Raw genomic sequence first — 17,938 nt, forward strand, 5'->3', positions numbered from 1 at the left:
GGGTGTTTAAAGAAGTCTATATAGCGGGGGGGTCTATATTACGGGGCTTTCTTTTGACTGCAGTCGCTGCCTACATAACCTACTATTTCCAAAAAGGGAAGGCCTCATGTAAACACGGTCTTACTGTAACAATAACAGTGACTACAATGCTCACTCAAATACGTCTAGTTGCTTAATCATTGTAAAAGATAAAAGGGATTAACCTAGGTTATAAGTAGCCCTATAACATGGTTGATTTCTGTAAATGTGTCTCCCTTTCCATGCCATGCTGTGGTCAGAGACCATCACTCACCTCTCCACTCTTTTGGCTTTGCTGGTGCTGGGGGTCTCCTGTGGTTCTCCCGAGGAGGCCCCTGCTGCTCCTGCCAGCCCCACACCTGTGGGTGACTCCAGCTGGGCCCTCCGCTCCGACGCCAGGGCCCTCAACACACTCTTCTCCCCCCTGCTCCTAGCCTCCTCCCTGGGGGCGCTGGGTGGAGGGGCTGGGGGCCCGACTGCCAAGCAGCTCCGTGACCTCCTCCAGACACCCGCTACCTCCAGGAAGTGTGGCCAGGCTGGGGAGCTGGCCAGGGGGAGGCAGCTTCAGACTGCACAGCTCCTCGGCCGTGTTCTCCAAGCAGGGGCCACAGCTGAGCAAGGGCTTGGTGAAGGACAGTGAGGGGCAGTTGGGACTGAAGCACCAGCCCCTGGGCCAGGGAGTCTCCCGGGCTGACCTGAAGCAGATCCATGCCTGGGCGAAGGAGGGCATGTTGGGGAGGAGGGACCCCCACTTGGGGGTGAGATCCAGGCCACGCCCGGGACTCTGGTCCTGGTCAACACCCTGCATTTTAAAAGTGAGGAGGAACAACCCAGACCACCATAAAGAGACATTGGCTGCGTTCCGAATTGCATACTTCTACTTCTTACTACCAGTACCTACTACAGCTGCCCTTAGAAAGTACGTACTTTGCAAGCAGTAGGCATCCAATTGGGACATACTACCTTGTCATAACATTGCGCCTTGAAATTTGCACACATCCGTCGCCGTCCATAACGCGACATTCGTCTACAGCTGTCAGAATAGCCAGAAAAGCCTGCTGGCTTGCATACTGCAAAATACGACCGGATGTAGTGGGACATCCTGGTATTTTTGCCATACTGCATGTGGCATACTATGTATTGGGACATACTACATCCTGTTTTGGCATACTATATAGTAGGGTAGTATGCGATTCGGAACACAGCCATTCTATCTACTACATTGACTCCCTGGTGCGTGGAATGTTACAGTGAATTCATTACAAGTGGGGATGGATTGATTGGCATGTAATTGGATTTGTGTGCAACCTAATCTAGTATAATTAGGGATGATTGGTTCTCATCTACTTCTGTTTAATGGACAGGCTAACCTGTTGGATATCCAATAGTGTGTGGGAGGTTGGTTAGTCCATGTTGAGGCATTAATTGTGATTTATGCATTTGTGTGTGTGTGTGTGTGTCCTCACGCTGCCTGCATGCCAGCACAAATAGCAAAGGGTGTGTGTGTCAGCCAGTATGCCCACCTGTGTGTGTGTGTGTGTGTGTGCGTGTGTGTGTGTGTGTGTGTGTGTGTGTTGGACCCCAGCTGGTGGACGCAGCAGATAAAGGATGATTCTCTGGTCTATCACAGAGAGCTTATTTATCTTCCGTCAGCGGGTGATGTGTCATCCTAAATAATTGAGTAACAAGTGTCCAGGCTCTCTGCCGTGACGTCAGGCCTGGCGTCTGGGCTCTCAATAATGATCCCAGGCTGTTGGCTCTAACAGCCTGCATGTCTAACAGTCTGCTATGTAGCTTCCTTATAGTCTGTCAATCAATCAAAGCTTTATTTGTATAGCGCATTTCATACCCAGAGGCAACACAAAGCGCTTTACAGAGAACAAGGGAGGAGGGCATACGACCCAGTTCTCTCTACAGTGTGGACAGTCTGCAGCTCTAGCAGTTTGCAGCCTGTATTCTCTACAGTGTGGTCAGTCTACAGTGTGGACAGTCTGCAGCTCTAACAGTTTGCAGACTGTATACAGTATGGACAGTCTGCAGCAGTCTGCAGCCTGTATTCTCTACAGTGTGGACAGTCTGCAGCTCTTAACAGTTTGCAGCTCTTAAAATATTCATCTCAGTTTGTCTGCAGGGGCACTTAGAGAAGCATCTCAATCAATTGTACGCTTCACTCTCGCTGCATGCTCGTCTTTCTCCATGTGTTTTTCTGTCCTCCCGCCACTCTTCCCCAGGTAGTCTCTCTGTGGATAAGTGAAGAGAGAGGGGAGGCAGTCAGAAAAATGAGTAAGCGACAGACGGAGCCCAGAATATACAGTAGCATTGCCGACTGACTGCAGATTGATAAGCAATCTAATTAATTTTCTTTGTTTGAGGTTTTTTACTTCATTAGGAAATGCTTCTTTTTTTTTATTGAGCCCTAGTTTGTTCGTTCATTAATTTCAGGGATGAAATATACAAATTAGATCACACAATAGATTACAGCGCCGGGATTAGATTAAGCAAATTGGATTCTTTAGTTTTGATTTATAATTTAAAAAGCAAGTCGATGTTTTTCTGCCCGCCCGCCGCCTGGGTTCTTTAGTAATGCGTTTATTTGTCCGTGATTTTTGGCCCCAGGGTGTATCCTTACTTTGTGATCGGGTGACAGTGTCAGAGACGTTTCTCCCATCCGTGGTCGTTGTTGTTGTTGTTGTTGTGGATGGCGGCGGGTGGCTCTCCAGGTGCGGCGCCGACATCTGCTGGCTCCGTCTACTTCCTGCTCTTGCTTGTTTCCATGTCACTTCTTTTATTTAATTATTGAAGAGCAGAATGAAAAGCTCCGCGCTGTCCCTCCCTCCCCGAAGCGCTGGAGCGAACGACGGAGAGAGAGGGAGGAGGAGTGGGGGGGGGGGAGGAGGAGGTGGGGGGTGGGGGGGTAGACAAGGGTAGAGAATAGAGAGAGGAGGAGGTGGGGGGCGGGGGGGTAGAGGAGGTAGAGAATAGAGAGAGGAGGAGGTGAGGGGCGGGGGGGTAGACGAGGGTAGAGAATAGAGAGGAGGAGTGGGGGGGTGGAGGAAGAGGTGGAGGGCGGGGGGGTAGAGGAGGTAGAGAATAGAGAGAGGAGGAGTGGAGGGGGGGGTGGAGGAAGAGGTGGGGGGCGGGGGGGGGTAGACGAGGGTAGAGAATAGAGAGAGGAGTGAAGAGCAGAAGAAGGAAGTGTAAAGAGAGCGCTTCTGGGAATGAGAAGAGATGAGAAGGAGTGGAGGAGGAAGAGAGGAGTGAGAAGGGGGGAAAGGGAGGGAGAGACAAGTAAAGGAGTCCAGGGGTCCTGCTGTTAATAAGACAGTGAGTGTGAGAGAGAGAGAGAGAGAGAGAGAGAGAGAGAGAGAGAGAGAGAGAGAGAGATTGACATGGTGGAGGGCTCTAAGGGCCGACCGTTGGGAGTTCCAGTCCACGCTTGTTAATTAATGCAGGCTTTGTTCCTGCCGTTAGACAAACAAACACGGGAGCGTGGGAGGAAAAACAGCAAGATCTCGACAGACCGCAGGAAACCCACACAGGGCACTGCGACAACGACGAAAAACAAACCATCATGCATATTTAACCTCTAATAATAGCTTCCGCAATACTGCGACAACTTGTAATCGTAGATAAAATGAAGGAGGGAGAGAGGGAGGAGGAAGTGGCTCCATTGATTGTTGTTGGTTCTCCCGGGATGTTTCGGGGGTCTGATCGGGGAGTGCTGTGCCAGGTTCTCATTGCAGCACAATTGTCTCATTGTGTTGTTCATTGTTATTAATGAATCCTCAGCATCGAAGGGTTCTATTATAGGATGATTCAGCCAAAGCCAGAGCAGCTAGCTTGTCTAGACGCAGGCCCATACAGCCACGCACACACACACACACCTACACCCCCCACACACACATATCTCTCACACACACACACACCTACACACCCCACACACTCCATATCTCTCACACACACGCGCACACACATACTGTACACACACACACACACCTACACCCCCCACACACACATATCTCTCACACACACACACACCTACACACCCCCCACACTCCATATCTCTCACACGCACACACACACACACCTACACCCCCCACACACTCCATATCTCTCTCACACACACACACACATACTGTACACACACACACACACCTAAACCCCCCACACACACATATCTCTCACACACACACACACACCTACACACCCCCCACACACTCCATATCTCTCACACACACGCACACATACTGTACACACACACACACACACACTGTACCCACACATGCATGCCCGCACACACATACACACTCCTAGAACAGTATCCTCCTCTGAATGGTAGCCAGAGGAGTTTTCCAGATCACACCTCATGACATTAACAACCTCACTGTTAGGCTATAGCTGTAACACTCTCATCTCATCTTCATGCCGCCTAGGCTAGCTTACTGTCACCCACAGATAATTGTCTTTGCCGATCTGGTTTCCTTCCTCTGAAATTGCAGAAACTGGAGACTCCGACCCCACGGTAACTTGTGTGCACGTTTGAGAAGACGAAGGGCATGTCATTGTGCTCTGTATGGTGACTGGCAGGGTTCCAACCAAGCAGATAGGCTCACCTGAGCTCTATGCTACAGGACATGTCTGTTACGAAGAGTGACAAAGCAGATTTCAAGTCATTATCCATTTCTTTCTCTCTCAAATGGAAACTCTCTCTCCATCAAATGTTCTCTGCTCTTATCAGCCGGAACAGTCAAGGTCTTGGAATACAGTGGAGGGCAGTTTATAACTGTGTCCCCATTCTCAGTCTTTGGAGCCATCTAAATTGACAGTAGTCAAAGGGGGGGTAAAGGTTAGCTGCTAGCAGAATAGCGATGGTAGTCGATGGCCTTCTGAACAGACTCTCATCACCCTCCCACCTCAATAAATTAAATTGCTTTCATTCAGGAGCACATCAGGGCTTGTCCGTTGAAAAGTGGTCTATTGTACAGGTTTCTGGTATTATGTTCCAAAACTCAGAAGGCCGACCAAGTTAGTTTATTTCAGTAACGTTAGAGCATATACATGTGGAACCATCACACAATATTTAAGACAGGCCCTCAGTATTTAAACCCACTCCCCTGTGTTCCCCTGAACAGGATTTTGGGAGAGATATTCAACGAGGAAACATCTGACCTTCGCAACTTCCTGGGAACTAAGTACACAAAGGTGTCCATGATCTACAGGGCCGGTAGAGATCCGCTCAGTCCCTCACTGCACCACTGGCCTACGCTCTATAAACAAAAAGGTGCGACCTGCAACCATTTACAGTAGGTTAACCTAACCTTAAAGACATGTTTTTACTGTTAAGCTTAGCTATCACTTTTAAGCTCCTCATTTGCGTTTGATCTCTGCCTCCTCTTTCTTTTTACCGACCCCCACACCATGCGGCCCCAGGACTGTACCGGCACCGGTACCGGTGCTTGAGCTGGGCCTGTGTGGGGGTTGGGCCAGCGCGGTGCTCCTACTGCCCTTCCACGTGGAGAGCCTGGCCCACCTGGACAAGCTGCTCACTGTGGAGCTGCTGGCCACATGGCTGGACGAGGCCTCGGAGACCAGCATGGCCGTATCGCTGCCCAAGGGAAATATCAGCAGCTCTCTCAGCCTACAGGTACATAGTTAACCATTCTCTCTAACGCTAACTTGTGGAGTAGGTCGATGGCCCTGGATCCTGATCTGAGGTCAGAGTTATAATTCTTATGGGGGCAGCTGTAGCTCAGTTGGTAGAGCGGGTCGTTCAATGATCGAAGGGTCAGTGGTTCGAATCCCAGCTCTGACTGTCCACATGTCGAAGTGTCCTTGAGCAAGACACCTAACCCCAAATTGCTCCCAATGAGCAGGTTAGCACCTTGCATGGTAGCTACCGCCATTGGTGTGTGAGTGTGTGTGTGAATGGGTGAATGAGAGGCCATTGTAAAGCGCTTTGAGTGCCGCTAAGGTGGAAAAGCGCTATATAAGTGCAGTCCATTTACCATTCACGTATTGGTGTGGGGAGGATTGAGGAAGGTTAAACTAATCCTAGATCTGTGGCTATCAGTAGCTTGAGCGTCTTCCCAGAAGAGACCCACAAAGAAACATACTAGTCCATCTATGAGTTTATACTTGGATATTCTTCTTCTAGTCAACCTTCTAACTACTGTACGTCAATAACTCTACACAGTGCAGCAGAAACAGGCTGATCGGGCCTATTCATTTTATTTCCAAATCCTTCCTGTAGATTCATATCTAAAATCGGTCTAGGTAATTCTGTCGACCTCTGCGGTGTATGGTGGTCATGGGAGTGGCGTGTCTAGTGCTGGCTGAGCTCCTGGGTAGAAGACTTTGCTCTTGTCCTCCTCCTCTGGTATGTGGTTCAGGAGATCAGTGAGGATGGTGAGCGTTGCCTCTGTGGCTTTCTGTATGGCACTGGACTTACATCCTAGACCGTCCACTACCCCCCCACCCAGCCCCAGGGTCTCCACCCCCTCCCCACGGCGCCCCCAGTACCCCCCGTACCTCCTCAGCACGGCCCGGTCAGCTGGCGTTCCGGCGTTCTCCCCCAGGGTCTTCACCGGCTCCAGCAGGGCCTGGGCGAAGGCGTGCACCGCCAGCTGCTCCATTCCCACCAGGGTCAGCCCGTAGCGGGTCAGCCCCCGCGCCAAGCCCGCCTCGGAGGCCCCGGCCCCGGGGACCACCCTGGGGTCCATCAGGAGGGAGCGGTAGACTCTCAGGGACGCAGCTACAGCCCCCTCGGCGCTCTCCAGCAGGGTCTGGTCCGCGCTCCGGAGGGTGACCGTCACCTTGGAGCAGGCCTCTCCATCCAGGGGCTCCTCCACCGCCACGCTAGCCCGGAGAGGGAGGCGACGGAGGGGGTCAGAAGGGCGAGCTCGCCTGGGGGGGCGGCGGACCTTTCTGGGGTGACGGCGGTCGCGGTAGCTGTATGGGTGCGAGGCTGATCCGGTCGGATGATACTTGGGCTTGCGTAGCCTCCGCTTCTGCCAGGCGGCGTGGATGGAGGCGACGCGTTCGCGCATCTGGCCTTCGGCAGAGCAGCGCCCCAGCGGCTTGGAGACGTCGGTGCGGAGGCTGACGGAGGGCGGGTCTCTGCAGGCCGTCCCCGGGGCCTCCCTTGCTCTTCTCGGCTCGTCCATCCACGCTGTCCCTTCCTCTCCTCCTCCCTCCGGCCTGGCCCAGATCTCCAGGCCCAGGTCCACCCAGTCCTCCACGCCTCCCTCGCTCTCTCTCTCAACCGCTCTAGTTTCTTCCTCCTCCTTTTCTACTTCGGCGTCTTCTTCCTCTCCTTGTTCCTCCTCTCTCTTCTCGTCTTGGTCTTCCGTTTCTTTCTCTTGTAGACCCTCATCGCTCTCCGTCGTGTTCTCCTTCTCCTCGTCATACCTCTCCTTTTCTACTTCAGCGTCTTCTTCCTCTCCTTGTTCCTCCTCTCTCTTCTTGTCTTGGTGTTCTGTTTCTTTCTCTTGTAGACCCTCATCGCTCTCCGTCGTGTTCTCCTTCTCCTCGTCATACCTCTCCTTTTCTACCTCAGCGTCTTCTTCCTCTTCGTGTTCCCCCTCTCTCTTCTTGTCTTGGTCTTCTGTTTCTTTCTCTTGTAGACCCTCATCGCTCTCCGTCGTGTTCTCCTTCTCCTCGTTAGACCCCGTGGTTCTCTCCATATCCGCCGTGGTTCTCTCCATATCCGCCGTGGTTCTCTCCATATCCGCCGTGGTTCTCTCCATATCTATCTTTTCTTCCTGCTCCTCATGTCCTTCCTTTCCGATCATCTGTCCCTCTTCCTCTCTTGTACTCACCTCCTCCTCTTTGCTCTCCACCTCCTCCTTCTCCTCTATCCCCTCTTGTGTGGTGTCTCTCTCTTTCTCTCCACCTTCCTCCGTCCCCCCGTCATCCTCTGTCTCTGAGCCCTGGGCTGTTTTCTCCTTCTCCAGTGCCGTACACACTCTGACACAGCTGGGGTCGAAGGTCACGCCCTCCCACATCTCTCCTCTGACCCCCGAGAAGAGGGGCCTCCAACTGTGGACGCAGCTCCGCGCCACCGCCACCTCCAGCAGGGACTGGAACCCCGGCTGCCAGCAGGCCAGGAAGCCCCCGAGGACGCCCCTCACCTGGAGCTCCTCTCTGGGCTCCTCCAGTCGCCCGCAGCCCATCCCCTCCAGGAGACGCAGGGCTCTTCCGCACGCCTGCCTGTAGCCCGCCTGGATCTCAGCCCCCGTCACCCCCAGGGCCAGCAGGTCCCCGGCCTGGCTGAGGAGGGAGGAGGCCAGCAGGAGCACCAGAGCTGCCCCGTCGCCGTGCTCCCGGGCCTGGGTGGACGCAGCCGAGGCTAGGGTGAGGGCCCGGGGGTCTTCCAGCTCCATGCGGGCCAGTACCGAGGCCGTGTCTGGGCTGCTCACTGGCCGGCCGGGGAAGCCATCGGGGAAGCGGAAGAGGAGGGACTTGGCCAGTCCACAAGGGCCGTAGCAGGGGCGGAAACGCAGGCCAAGCTCAACGCACGGCCCCACGGGGAGGGCGTGCCGGCCGGGCCTCTTGGGATCAGGGCTCTCGGGCCGAGGCTGGATCTCAGCGAGGCTGGCGGTGTCAGTAGACGGGTCGTGGTCCTTGTATTTCATCTCGAGTCTACAGAGAAGGAGAAAGAGAGAACGATGAGTTTTCTAATCGTGTCTTTGTGTGACCTCAACAGTTAAGAAAGAGAGAGAGAGAAAGAGAGAGAGAGAGGGAGAGAGAGAGAGAGAGAGAGAGAGAGAGAGAGGTTGGTTGAACATGACAGAAGCAGTGGGAAAGCGAGTATTAAGCGTTTCCTCAGAGGACTGTGTGGATCCGGTCCTGTCTGGGTGTAGCAGGGTAGTTTAGCCACGCAGAGGAGGGAACGGTGAGCCCTGGACTGTTTCAGCTCCTACATGTTAGAGAGTTTCGTCCCGGCGGTCTTAACTAGACTCAGATCCCAGTCTACAGACTGGAGTTGGGGCCTGCGCCAAAGAACGTTAAGAACATTTGACATTAACATGGCAAGCGTGACCCCCTCTGACACACAGCAGAGGGGCTGGCGCCCTGGTCTACTGCTCAGTTAGAAAAACAGATGAGAGATACACACATCTGGGATAGAAGGCTGGAGGAGAACAACACTGCTTGGGAAATGTTTGAGCTAACTGTACACAATCCGTATTATTGAACTTACAAGCGCAGTCTACAGGTTCATCATTATAACTATCTCTCTCTCTCTATCTTCTCACTCTGTCACTCGCTCCTCTCTTTCTTCCTCTCAGGCATCGTCGCCACTCTCTCAGAAAAGGAGTATTTGAGGAATCATTACCCATTAGCCCCTAAAGCTCTGTACTTACGCTGCATATTGTTCTGCGCTTGCCAAGATTTAAAATCTTAGATTTGGAAATATGAGATTAATTATCTTGTTTTTAAAGTTATTTACTAATTTCTATCTTATTTCTAGACTCAAACCAGCTTATTTTAAGATTTCTTGTCAAGTATAATTATCTTGCTGCATGGACAAATAATGTCACTAGTATTAAATTATTTCTCCTCAAATTCAGTATTTATTTGTTATATTGTAACTAATGTTTTTGCAGTGTACCGCCCCCCCTCCTACCCCCCCATCCCTCTCTCATCTTGGCCAGGAGGACCCAGGCGTGCTCTGGAGCGCTGCCTGCACCTCTGTCACACGCTCTCTCTCCTTCAACTGGCTCCAAGCAGATATCGCTCATCACGGCGCAGTAATACTCTTTAGCTCTCCGTCTGTCAGGAGCTAGGACAGGCCACCATTTTGGAAACGGGAGATCGGGGGGGGGTGAGTGTTGGGGCGGGGCATCTGGATCGGGGGGGTGAGTGTTGGGGCGGGGCATCTGGAACCGACGAACAGGGATGATCAGAGCGTCGATGCTGCTGTCATTCTGTCACTTACTACCCTACCTTAACCCTTTGTCATCTCCACAGACACACACGCAAACACACAGTACACACTCTAAACCCCCTCCCTCCTTCTTTCTCTCCGTCTCATGTACTCTTCCTCCTCTTCCTCCTCCTCCTCCCTCCATCTCTGCTGATCTGATTCCTGGTGGTACTGTAGGGCTCACACGTGTGCTAATGTGACAGTGCTCAATGGCCCGGCGCTGGCGCCCGGTGACCTAAATAGGAATGACGTTCAGCGGGCGAGGGGGTTGGAGGTGTGTGTGTGTCGGGGGCGGGGGGGGGGGGGGGGGGGGGGGTCGCATGTCAGGGGACAAGGTGGAAAGCGGCGAACACTATAAATAGTTATCTCTCTCTTTCTCTCTCTCTGTCTCCTCTGGTGAAGGGCAGACTGTTGGAGGAGCCAGGGTTTGCAGTGGAGAGTAGAGAGAGAGAGAGAGAGGGAGACGGGGAGAGAGAGACCCAGCTCAGGCCTTCTTTAATGAGCCTGGGCTGGAGGTCACTGTTTATCCCTCTCCTGCTTTTGGTCTGAACCCTGGCCAAGCCTGCCAGAGACACGCGCCCCCCCACACTCACTCACACACACACCAGACCATGAGTTGCACTGGCTCGGCCCACGGCCCATGACTAAGACGTATGCGTCGGCACATGGGAGCTCACTCAGTGATGGATAATGAGGTCAAAAGGTGATCAAATATTTACGAGAGCACGCTCCGGTACACAGCATCAAGAGAGAGGTCTTTTGCCTTCTACCGTGGCCTCTACCATCATCATGATTAAACTGGCCGTAGTTAAAACACTTCAACACTTCAAAGCTCAATGCTTTTCATGAGATGGTAATGAGTACTTTTTATATTGGCCTTGTAGATATCCCCCTGTGTGTTTGCGTGTCAAGTCCTGTTTGGGTGTCTCATGGATCTCTGTGTGTGAGAGAGAGAGAGAGGAGTAAGAGAGAGAAGGAAAGGTATTGACAGAGTGTTGGCCCATGTACATAAGACGGTACGCGGTTTGTAAAATAAGGCGTTATTAATTTGGGGTCTGAGGCGGCGGACCCTCTCTCTCTCACACACACGGTTAAACGAGGGCTGATGATGATGTCATGAATAACGATACACATTCCCTCACCTCGCCGCGAGACGTTCAAAGACGCGGGACCTACTCTCTGTGTTTGTGTGTAGTGTGTGAACCTTCATACGTGCACGAAGCACCCCACCCAATGGATGAAGATATCGTTGATGGTGTTCAGCTTGTGAATATCCTGGAGTCTAGTTGGAGACACTTGAATGAATTATGCCAAGATTCATTATTGCAGGGGATAGAAGAGAGAGTAGGCTAGAGAGAGAGAGAGAGAGAGAGGAACATGAGTGCGAGAATGCGAGCGGAGTTTGTTTTTAATTATTTACTTCCTCTTTATTTCCTCAGTTGGTCCCCTAGCTCTCTCAGTATGTAAGCAGCGTCGTTGCAGAGATGACTTCTGTTCAGATATTCAGAGATACCCATCCTACTTTCCCGTTCTGCTGCTCCTCTAACCCCTTTTGATTCTCGCTCTTATATTTTTATTTATTCATTTATTTTGGCGCACGTTAAAGTTAGAGGAATAGTGAAGGGAAAATGCATGTTTAGCCCTGTTTTAGGGTTACTTGTGATCATGTACAATGATTCAGATCAAAATGTTGACAAAGCTAGCACTTTCGAGAAAGTTGATAAGTTGATTGAGGTGAACAGAGGGCTTATACCAAGCTCCAACCTCGTCACAAACAGTCAACAAGCAGAGACATACACATACTGAACAAAACAAGCGAAAAAAGACAGAAAACAAACAAACAAAAAACAAGACAAACATTCTCTTCCCTTCTCTCCTCCATCTCGTGCCTCCACACCCTATCTCCATCTGCCAGGCCCATCCAGGCTGGCCTCATCTATTCACACACCCCGCACTCCGGCACCGGAGAGAGAGACGCAGGCTATCCTGCTCTCCCTGCCCTCCCCCAGCCAGCTGCCTCCCTCCCTCCCTCCTCCCGCTCCCTCATCCCAAGGTTCACCCGACAGCTACTTGCTCTCTTCAATCGTCCGGCTAATTAATTTGGATACCGAACTCTTCACGCCAGAGAGTTTCGCCATGCTTGAATCCCGGGTCCCGGTTAGAGATAGAACTCAAGGCTGCGCTCACTCCCTGCATACGAAGCAGGGAGGCGAGGGTGGAGAGCCAGCCACGCAGACCCCCGCCCCCACCCGTACCACACAGCCCCCCCGCCCCCCCCAGACTGACAGCGCCCGTAGAACAGAGTGACTTCAGAGTAATGGCTTCAGAGTAATAGCCCATATCACACAATGAAAGTGAGTGAGTCCTCCCCCCCAGTGCAACCTGTGCGTTGAGAGAGAGAGAGGTGGGGAAGAGAAGCCAGAGAGAGAGAGGGGGAGAGGCCAGAGCGAGAGTCGTCAGGGGCCTCCAGTGCCGTGCCACACTTCTCCACAGCCCCAGGGGTCTCCCGGTGTCACCCCGGCAGAAAGGCCGCGGTGTGACAGCGACGCTTAATTTTTAAACACTTGATTGTTTTTAAAAATTTACCGAGCCTCGGAGCCTACTGCCTTCCGCTTGGGCGAGCTCTGGCGCTGCGGACGAGGTGAAGGATGAGGACGGGGCGGGCTGGGAGGGGGCGGCGGTTCTATCTATATTCATACATCAGACCGAGATGAAGTGTCACCGGTGACCGTACTGTAATAACAGGTGACATGTGTCACCATGGCGAGGCACGGTTACAGTACGTGTCACCGCATTGGCAACAAGCCGCTTGAGGTCGAGCTAACGCCGACCTCCGCCGGGACGCTGCTTCACGTGCGCTACACACAGAAACGGAGGCGAGGAGAACCCTGGCTGGCAGCTCCCGCCCCGAAAAAACCCCGGCTCTGCCTCTCGAGCTGTTTCTCTTCATGTCGGACATCCATCTTCCGCGAGGTGAAGAATTCACTAGCTTGAGTCTATTTCTGTTTGCTGGAAGATTAGAAGTGAAAACCTTGAAATGATTGCCGATGGAGATAGAGGAGTCGGCGAGAGTGATGTATACAATGGAGCGCCTTGTCGAAAAGGAGAAGGATGAGTTGGCGGGGGAAAAAGACTGAGTGAGAAATGGAGGGAGAGAGACGGAGGAGGATAAAACCGAGGCGCGGGGCATGGATGAGGGATGGGGACGCCAGGGAAGTGGCAGAGCAGCGGCGAGAGACAGTGATGAAGTGGCGGAGGACGGCTGGAAGGAAAAAGAAAAGAGGAATAATGGATGAGGACAATAGAATTGCATTAGAGCGGGGGGGGGGGGTGTTTGTGTAAGTGTGTGTGTGTGAATGAGGACTGCCGTGTGAGGGTAGCGGGGACACACCACGCACAGGGGAAGAACTAGATCCCGCTATTCCATGTTAGAACAGCCAACGCACGCTGACATGGGTGCACTGCAGATTCACCCCACATCTAGAACATTAACTCCACGGAGAACACGTGCCGCCGTTCTACAGCAGGTCACATCTAGAACATCTACTTCATGAAGAACACGTGCCCCCCCGTTCTATAGCAAGTCACATCTAGAACATCTACTTCATGAAGAGCACATGCCCCCCCGTTCTATAGCAAGTCTAGAACATTCACATGTTAGAATGCTTCTCGGAAAAACTCAATGACAAGAACTCGTATGACAAACGTACTCCAGGAGCTTGCTTGATTATCTCGTTGAGAGGGGTCAGGGAAGAATTTTTACAGCTCACCTTTCTGGCCCCCGGGTGATTACTGTTTTTTTGCTTCCCTCTGGAATATGTAGAGAGTGGGTCGTATGCCCACCTCCCTTGTTCTCTGTAAAGCGCATTGTGTTGCCTCTGTGTATGAAATGTGCTATACAAATAAAGCTTTGATTGATTGATTAATTGAAGAACTCCACCCTCCACCTTCACACACGTTTGAATAGTGTCACTGGTACGGTACGTCCACGAGCCTCCGGATAGTTTAATAAGTAAAAAACGGTTGACATTATGAAAACATTGCCCTACAAAGTGTACCTAGCGAGCGAGAATGTACCAAAAACCAGCATCATCACTCACTCGGCCTCACGTTTACCCTCAGTCTTTGCCACACACACACACACACACACACACACACAACTCTCCCGGCCTGTCAATGTGAGTGGCCCTGTGGCGTGGTTGTATAAAGCACCTGTCAGGCCACCTCTTCCTGCGGAATTCATCTCCCAGAGAAAACAACGGAGGTGCTGAGGTCACCGGGCGTCGCTCGTACATTATTCATGGGGCACTTTCATCCCCTCGGTCCCTCCGCTCCCCCAGGTTGCACCAGCACGTTGCAGGGCACCTGTCAACGTCTGATTACATTTTAGGGAGAAATATGAATATGGAAATACCTTTTTTTGTGGGGTGGAATGCTATTGATGGACTGTTTGTCTTGGGGGGTGAAATGCTATTGATGGACTATTTGTTTTGGCGGGGTGATGTTTGTCCTAGCGTTGATACATTTTGTGAATTTAGCGGAAGGTGGGGGTCCACTGTGGACTGTCAACCTAGCATGAAATTTTTAAATCCGCTTTCTCCCCTAATTTGTTCGTTTGTTTGGAATGTGTCAGTAGCCATGTTTCCATCCACACGTTATATGCGAATTAAGTTATATCGAATTAAAAATGCCTTATGGAAACAGTAAAATTCGATTAAAAATCATGAAAATCGACAAAAGTTTGTACTGTCGATCTCATCGGATTTTCTCTTGTTCGATAAAAGTATTTTGTGATAAATGCTTTATCCGATTTAAAGCTCTAGATGGAAACGCACGTTCACCGGCTTTATTCGCATTCATATTTTTAGCGATCCTCACATAATTTGATTGACAAGTGGATGGAAACATGGCTACCGTCTTCACAGGCGGGGCCAGTGTCTTCATTGGAGTCAGCATCTCCTGTAGGTTTGAGGGAACGGTCAGCTGGAGTAACAGAATTGAGTTTGTGTTGATGTATCCCAACTAGCACTGAGTCTCTCTCTGGTAATAATAATAATAATAACTTTCATTTATATAGCGCCTTTCATAAAACCCAAGGTCGCTTTACATAGGGGCAGAACAGACAAGAGACAAACATGGTAGACAGAGACGCACAACATTAAGAAACGGAAGCTAGAGGTCAAAGGCCATGTTAAAGAGGTGAGTTTTAAGAAGTTTCTTGAAGCTGTCCAGAGTTGCGGCGTTGCGGAGTTCTGCAGGGAGGGAGTTCCAGAGGGTGGCACCCAGGTTGCGGACCTTTGGGGAAGGGCAGATGGAGCAGTCGTCAACGTCATGGTGTGTGTTTGTGTTTGACAGAAGCAGCTATCGGCGCTGGGGCTGACCGACGCCTGGGACCAGAAGACGGCGGATTTCTCTGGTGCCTCGGAGAAGAAAAGCCAGAGGCAGCTTCACCTGGTGAGGGGGGGGGTCCTGCACTGGGCCTCCCAGGAGCAGAGCTCCGAGGCTGGGTGGGGAGAGTCCGAGCTGGGGGAGGAGAAGGTGGAGAAGCCCAAACTGTTCTATGCCGACCCCTTCATCGTCCTGGTGAGGGACAGCGCCACCGGAGCTCTGCTGCTGATTTGGGGCCTTCGACCAGCTGGAGGGAGAGGCCATCCACGATGATCTATAGACCCACGTGTGGTCTATTATCTGACCCTCTCTAGTCATGCACACCCATGCACACCACACACACACAAGCTCTCCACCACAGCAGACTACATGGTGTTTTGTAAGCTGAGACATGCCCGGGGAGACTAGGCAGTACCATTCTGTCAGGCACACCATCAAACTAGGTTTTCGCTGACACTCCAGAGTCTCACTCTGACACCGTCGTTCTTCAGACACATTGACACTTACGGCACACATGAGTGGGAGTACAAGAGAATTACCATAACTGACAGAAATACTGAGACGAAACCTTGGGAGGGTTTGACACGCACACACACACACAGAGGCAGATTTGCCCCCCCAGGACCGGCGGTGGTGAGAGAGAGAGAGTCAACACTCGCGAGCTGACAAACACGAGCACACTGAAGAACCCTAACATGCTGACAAACGGATCTGCCGCCGACTGACGAGAACAACGCGGCCCTCTCGCGGATGGAGATGCTCTGACACAGCGAGCCGTTCTGGGAGACAGGCTAACACAGCGGGGTGTAGGGTTGTTTAGGTGTGTGTGTGTGTGTGCGTGTCAGTCGGATCAAGGGCATCTCTGCTGGCGGCGTGAGGCCAGATCAGCTGGCAGGGGGTACTGGTGGTCCCTGGGTGGCATTTGGGTAGAGCGATCGCTCAGCCGAGTGGTTATTGATGGGCCAGCTTAATGCTAATGGCGTTAATGAATCAGAACGGCTGTCAACAACAGAGGAGACAGGGAACCTTTTAATCTCTTAATTCCATCAGGAATCAATAGGGACCCTGGCCTCAGCCTCACCCTGTGTTGAACCGTGGCTATAAAGTGCCCGGATTTATGATTATTAAGGCTATTATTGGCGGTATTCATTCAAAACATGCTTTTTAATGTATCACAATGGTGGAGGCGAGGGATAAAAAAGTGATGAGTCATCTACTGACATTGACTGCAGTGGCTAGGTTTTTTAGAGCATGGTACATAACTTTGATGGGCTGGAGGACTTTTCTTTATCCGATGCGTCAACAAGCTGCTCCATTTCAGTGTCAATAAACTTTTTTTATTTGTGCCACCGCTCTCTACCTGCCTGTGTCAATCCGACATAATTCAAAGCATAGGGGCCTAGTCATTAGTGCAGCAGGAACAACACCTGTCCAGCTCCTGACAGCAGTGATATACAGTACTGAAGGGTTAGAGACAAGGAGCTATTCTCTAATACCTTTCCACACAGAAATATACGGTCAGCCTCAGAGGTGTATGAAACTAGATTTAGAGCCCAATACGCGTCAGATATTGAGCTTAACGTGGAGACAAATTGAAGACTCATGGGGCCTAGAAAGTTCCGCGGAGATATAGGTCTGAGCATGGCATCCCATAATCCCTCACTTCCCCAGCAAACTTCCCAGAGACTCCACAACAAGCAGGAGGAAAAACGTTCGCTTCTCCACAAATTAATTATTGAGAAATAAAATGAGAGACATGGTAAAAAGCAGATACTCCTCGTCATTCAACTTAAAAAAAGAAAAAGAAAAAAAAGAATGTGTCTGCATAGGCATGTTTTATTAAAACATTGTTTTTTTTTCTTCCTGATTTTAAAGGATCTTTTAGTGCTTTGTCAGTCACAAGTACACACACTCATACTAACTGAGATGACCTATTACTTCAGAAACAAAGTGGTTGAGGGCAAATAAGTAGTTTCTCTGGGGTAACAGTGTAAATGTAACAGTACATCTCTTCTGTACAGTTCTTGTACAGTAATACAGTATGCTGCCCAGAGATGAGGCTTTGCCGAGCTAATGGAAAAGAGTAAGACTACGTATACAGTACAGCATTCCCAAAGAAAACTGGTGCTGGACCAAGAAAGACTCAAAGAAAAGCAAATGTCCGCACGCAGAATACTGCTGTCCCGAGCTTTATGGACCCATCAAGTATAATGTTTCACCCAGCAAGGCTTCATCAAATCTGTCTGGGCGAAACATTATACTTGATTGGTCAATAAAGCACAGCGCATTAGTATACTGAGCGTGGACATTTCCTTTTGTTTAATTTGTGCTGAGCAACATTCCTGAAGTCGTATGCAGTGCAGCAGTCAGTCTGGTTGTTAGTGTTCATATATGGGACTGCACAGCAACGGGGCATTGTAATCACAAAGTGTATCAGGGTACCTTCTGTTTCACTTCTCCTACTTCTCAGATGCGTGTGCCTGGTTCACCAATTATCATTCACCACCTGTTCCATATCTCCAATCAGCCAGTCCCACGCCCTATATATAGTCCCCTTGTCCTTCAGTTCTCTCTCTCCCTTTTGAGAGCAAGGTTGATTTGTGTTTA

The 17,938-nt window shown here is 51.1% G+C and overlaps 1 protein-coding gene across 1 annotated transcript; it reads left to right on the plus strand.

Annotated features, from left to right (window-relative positions):
- Positions 1-265: 265 nt before the first annotated feature.
- serpinh2 (serine (or cysteine) peptidase inhibitor, clade H, member 2) lies at positions 266-15,611 on the plus strand (the record flags this gene model as incomplete). Its single annotated transcript, XM_084462418.1, is given in 8 exon segments — positions 266-564; positions 566-732; positions 735-833; positions 5,151-5,162; positions 5,165-5,321; positions 5,449-5,662; positions 15,299-15,562; positions 15,564-15,611. Coding segments are annotated over 8 exon segments (1,260 nt in total).
- Between the last annotated feature and the right edge of the window lie 2,327 nt (positions 15,612-17,938).

This window comes from Borostomias antarcticus (assembly GCF_949987555.1).
Source record: "Borostomias antarcticus genome assembly, contig: scaffold_257, whole genome shotgun sequence".
In the NCBI taxonomy this organism is placed as follows: Eukaryota; Metazoa; Chordata; class Actinopteri; order Stomiiformes; family Stomiidae; genus Borostomias; species Borostomias antarcticus.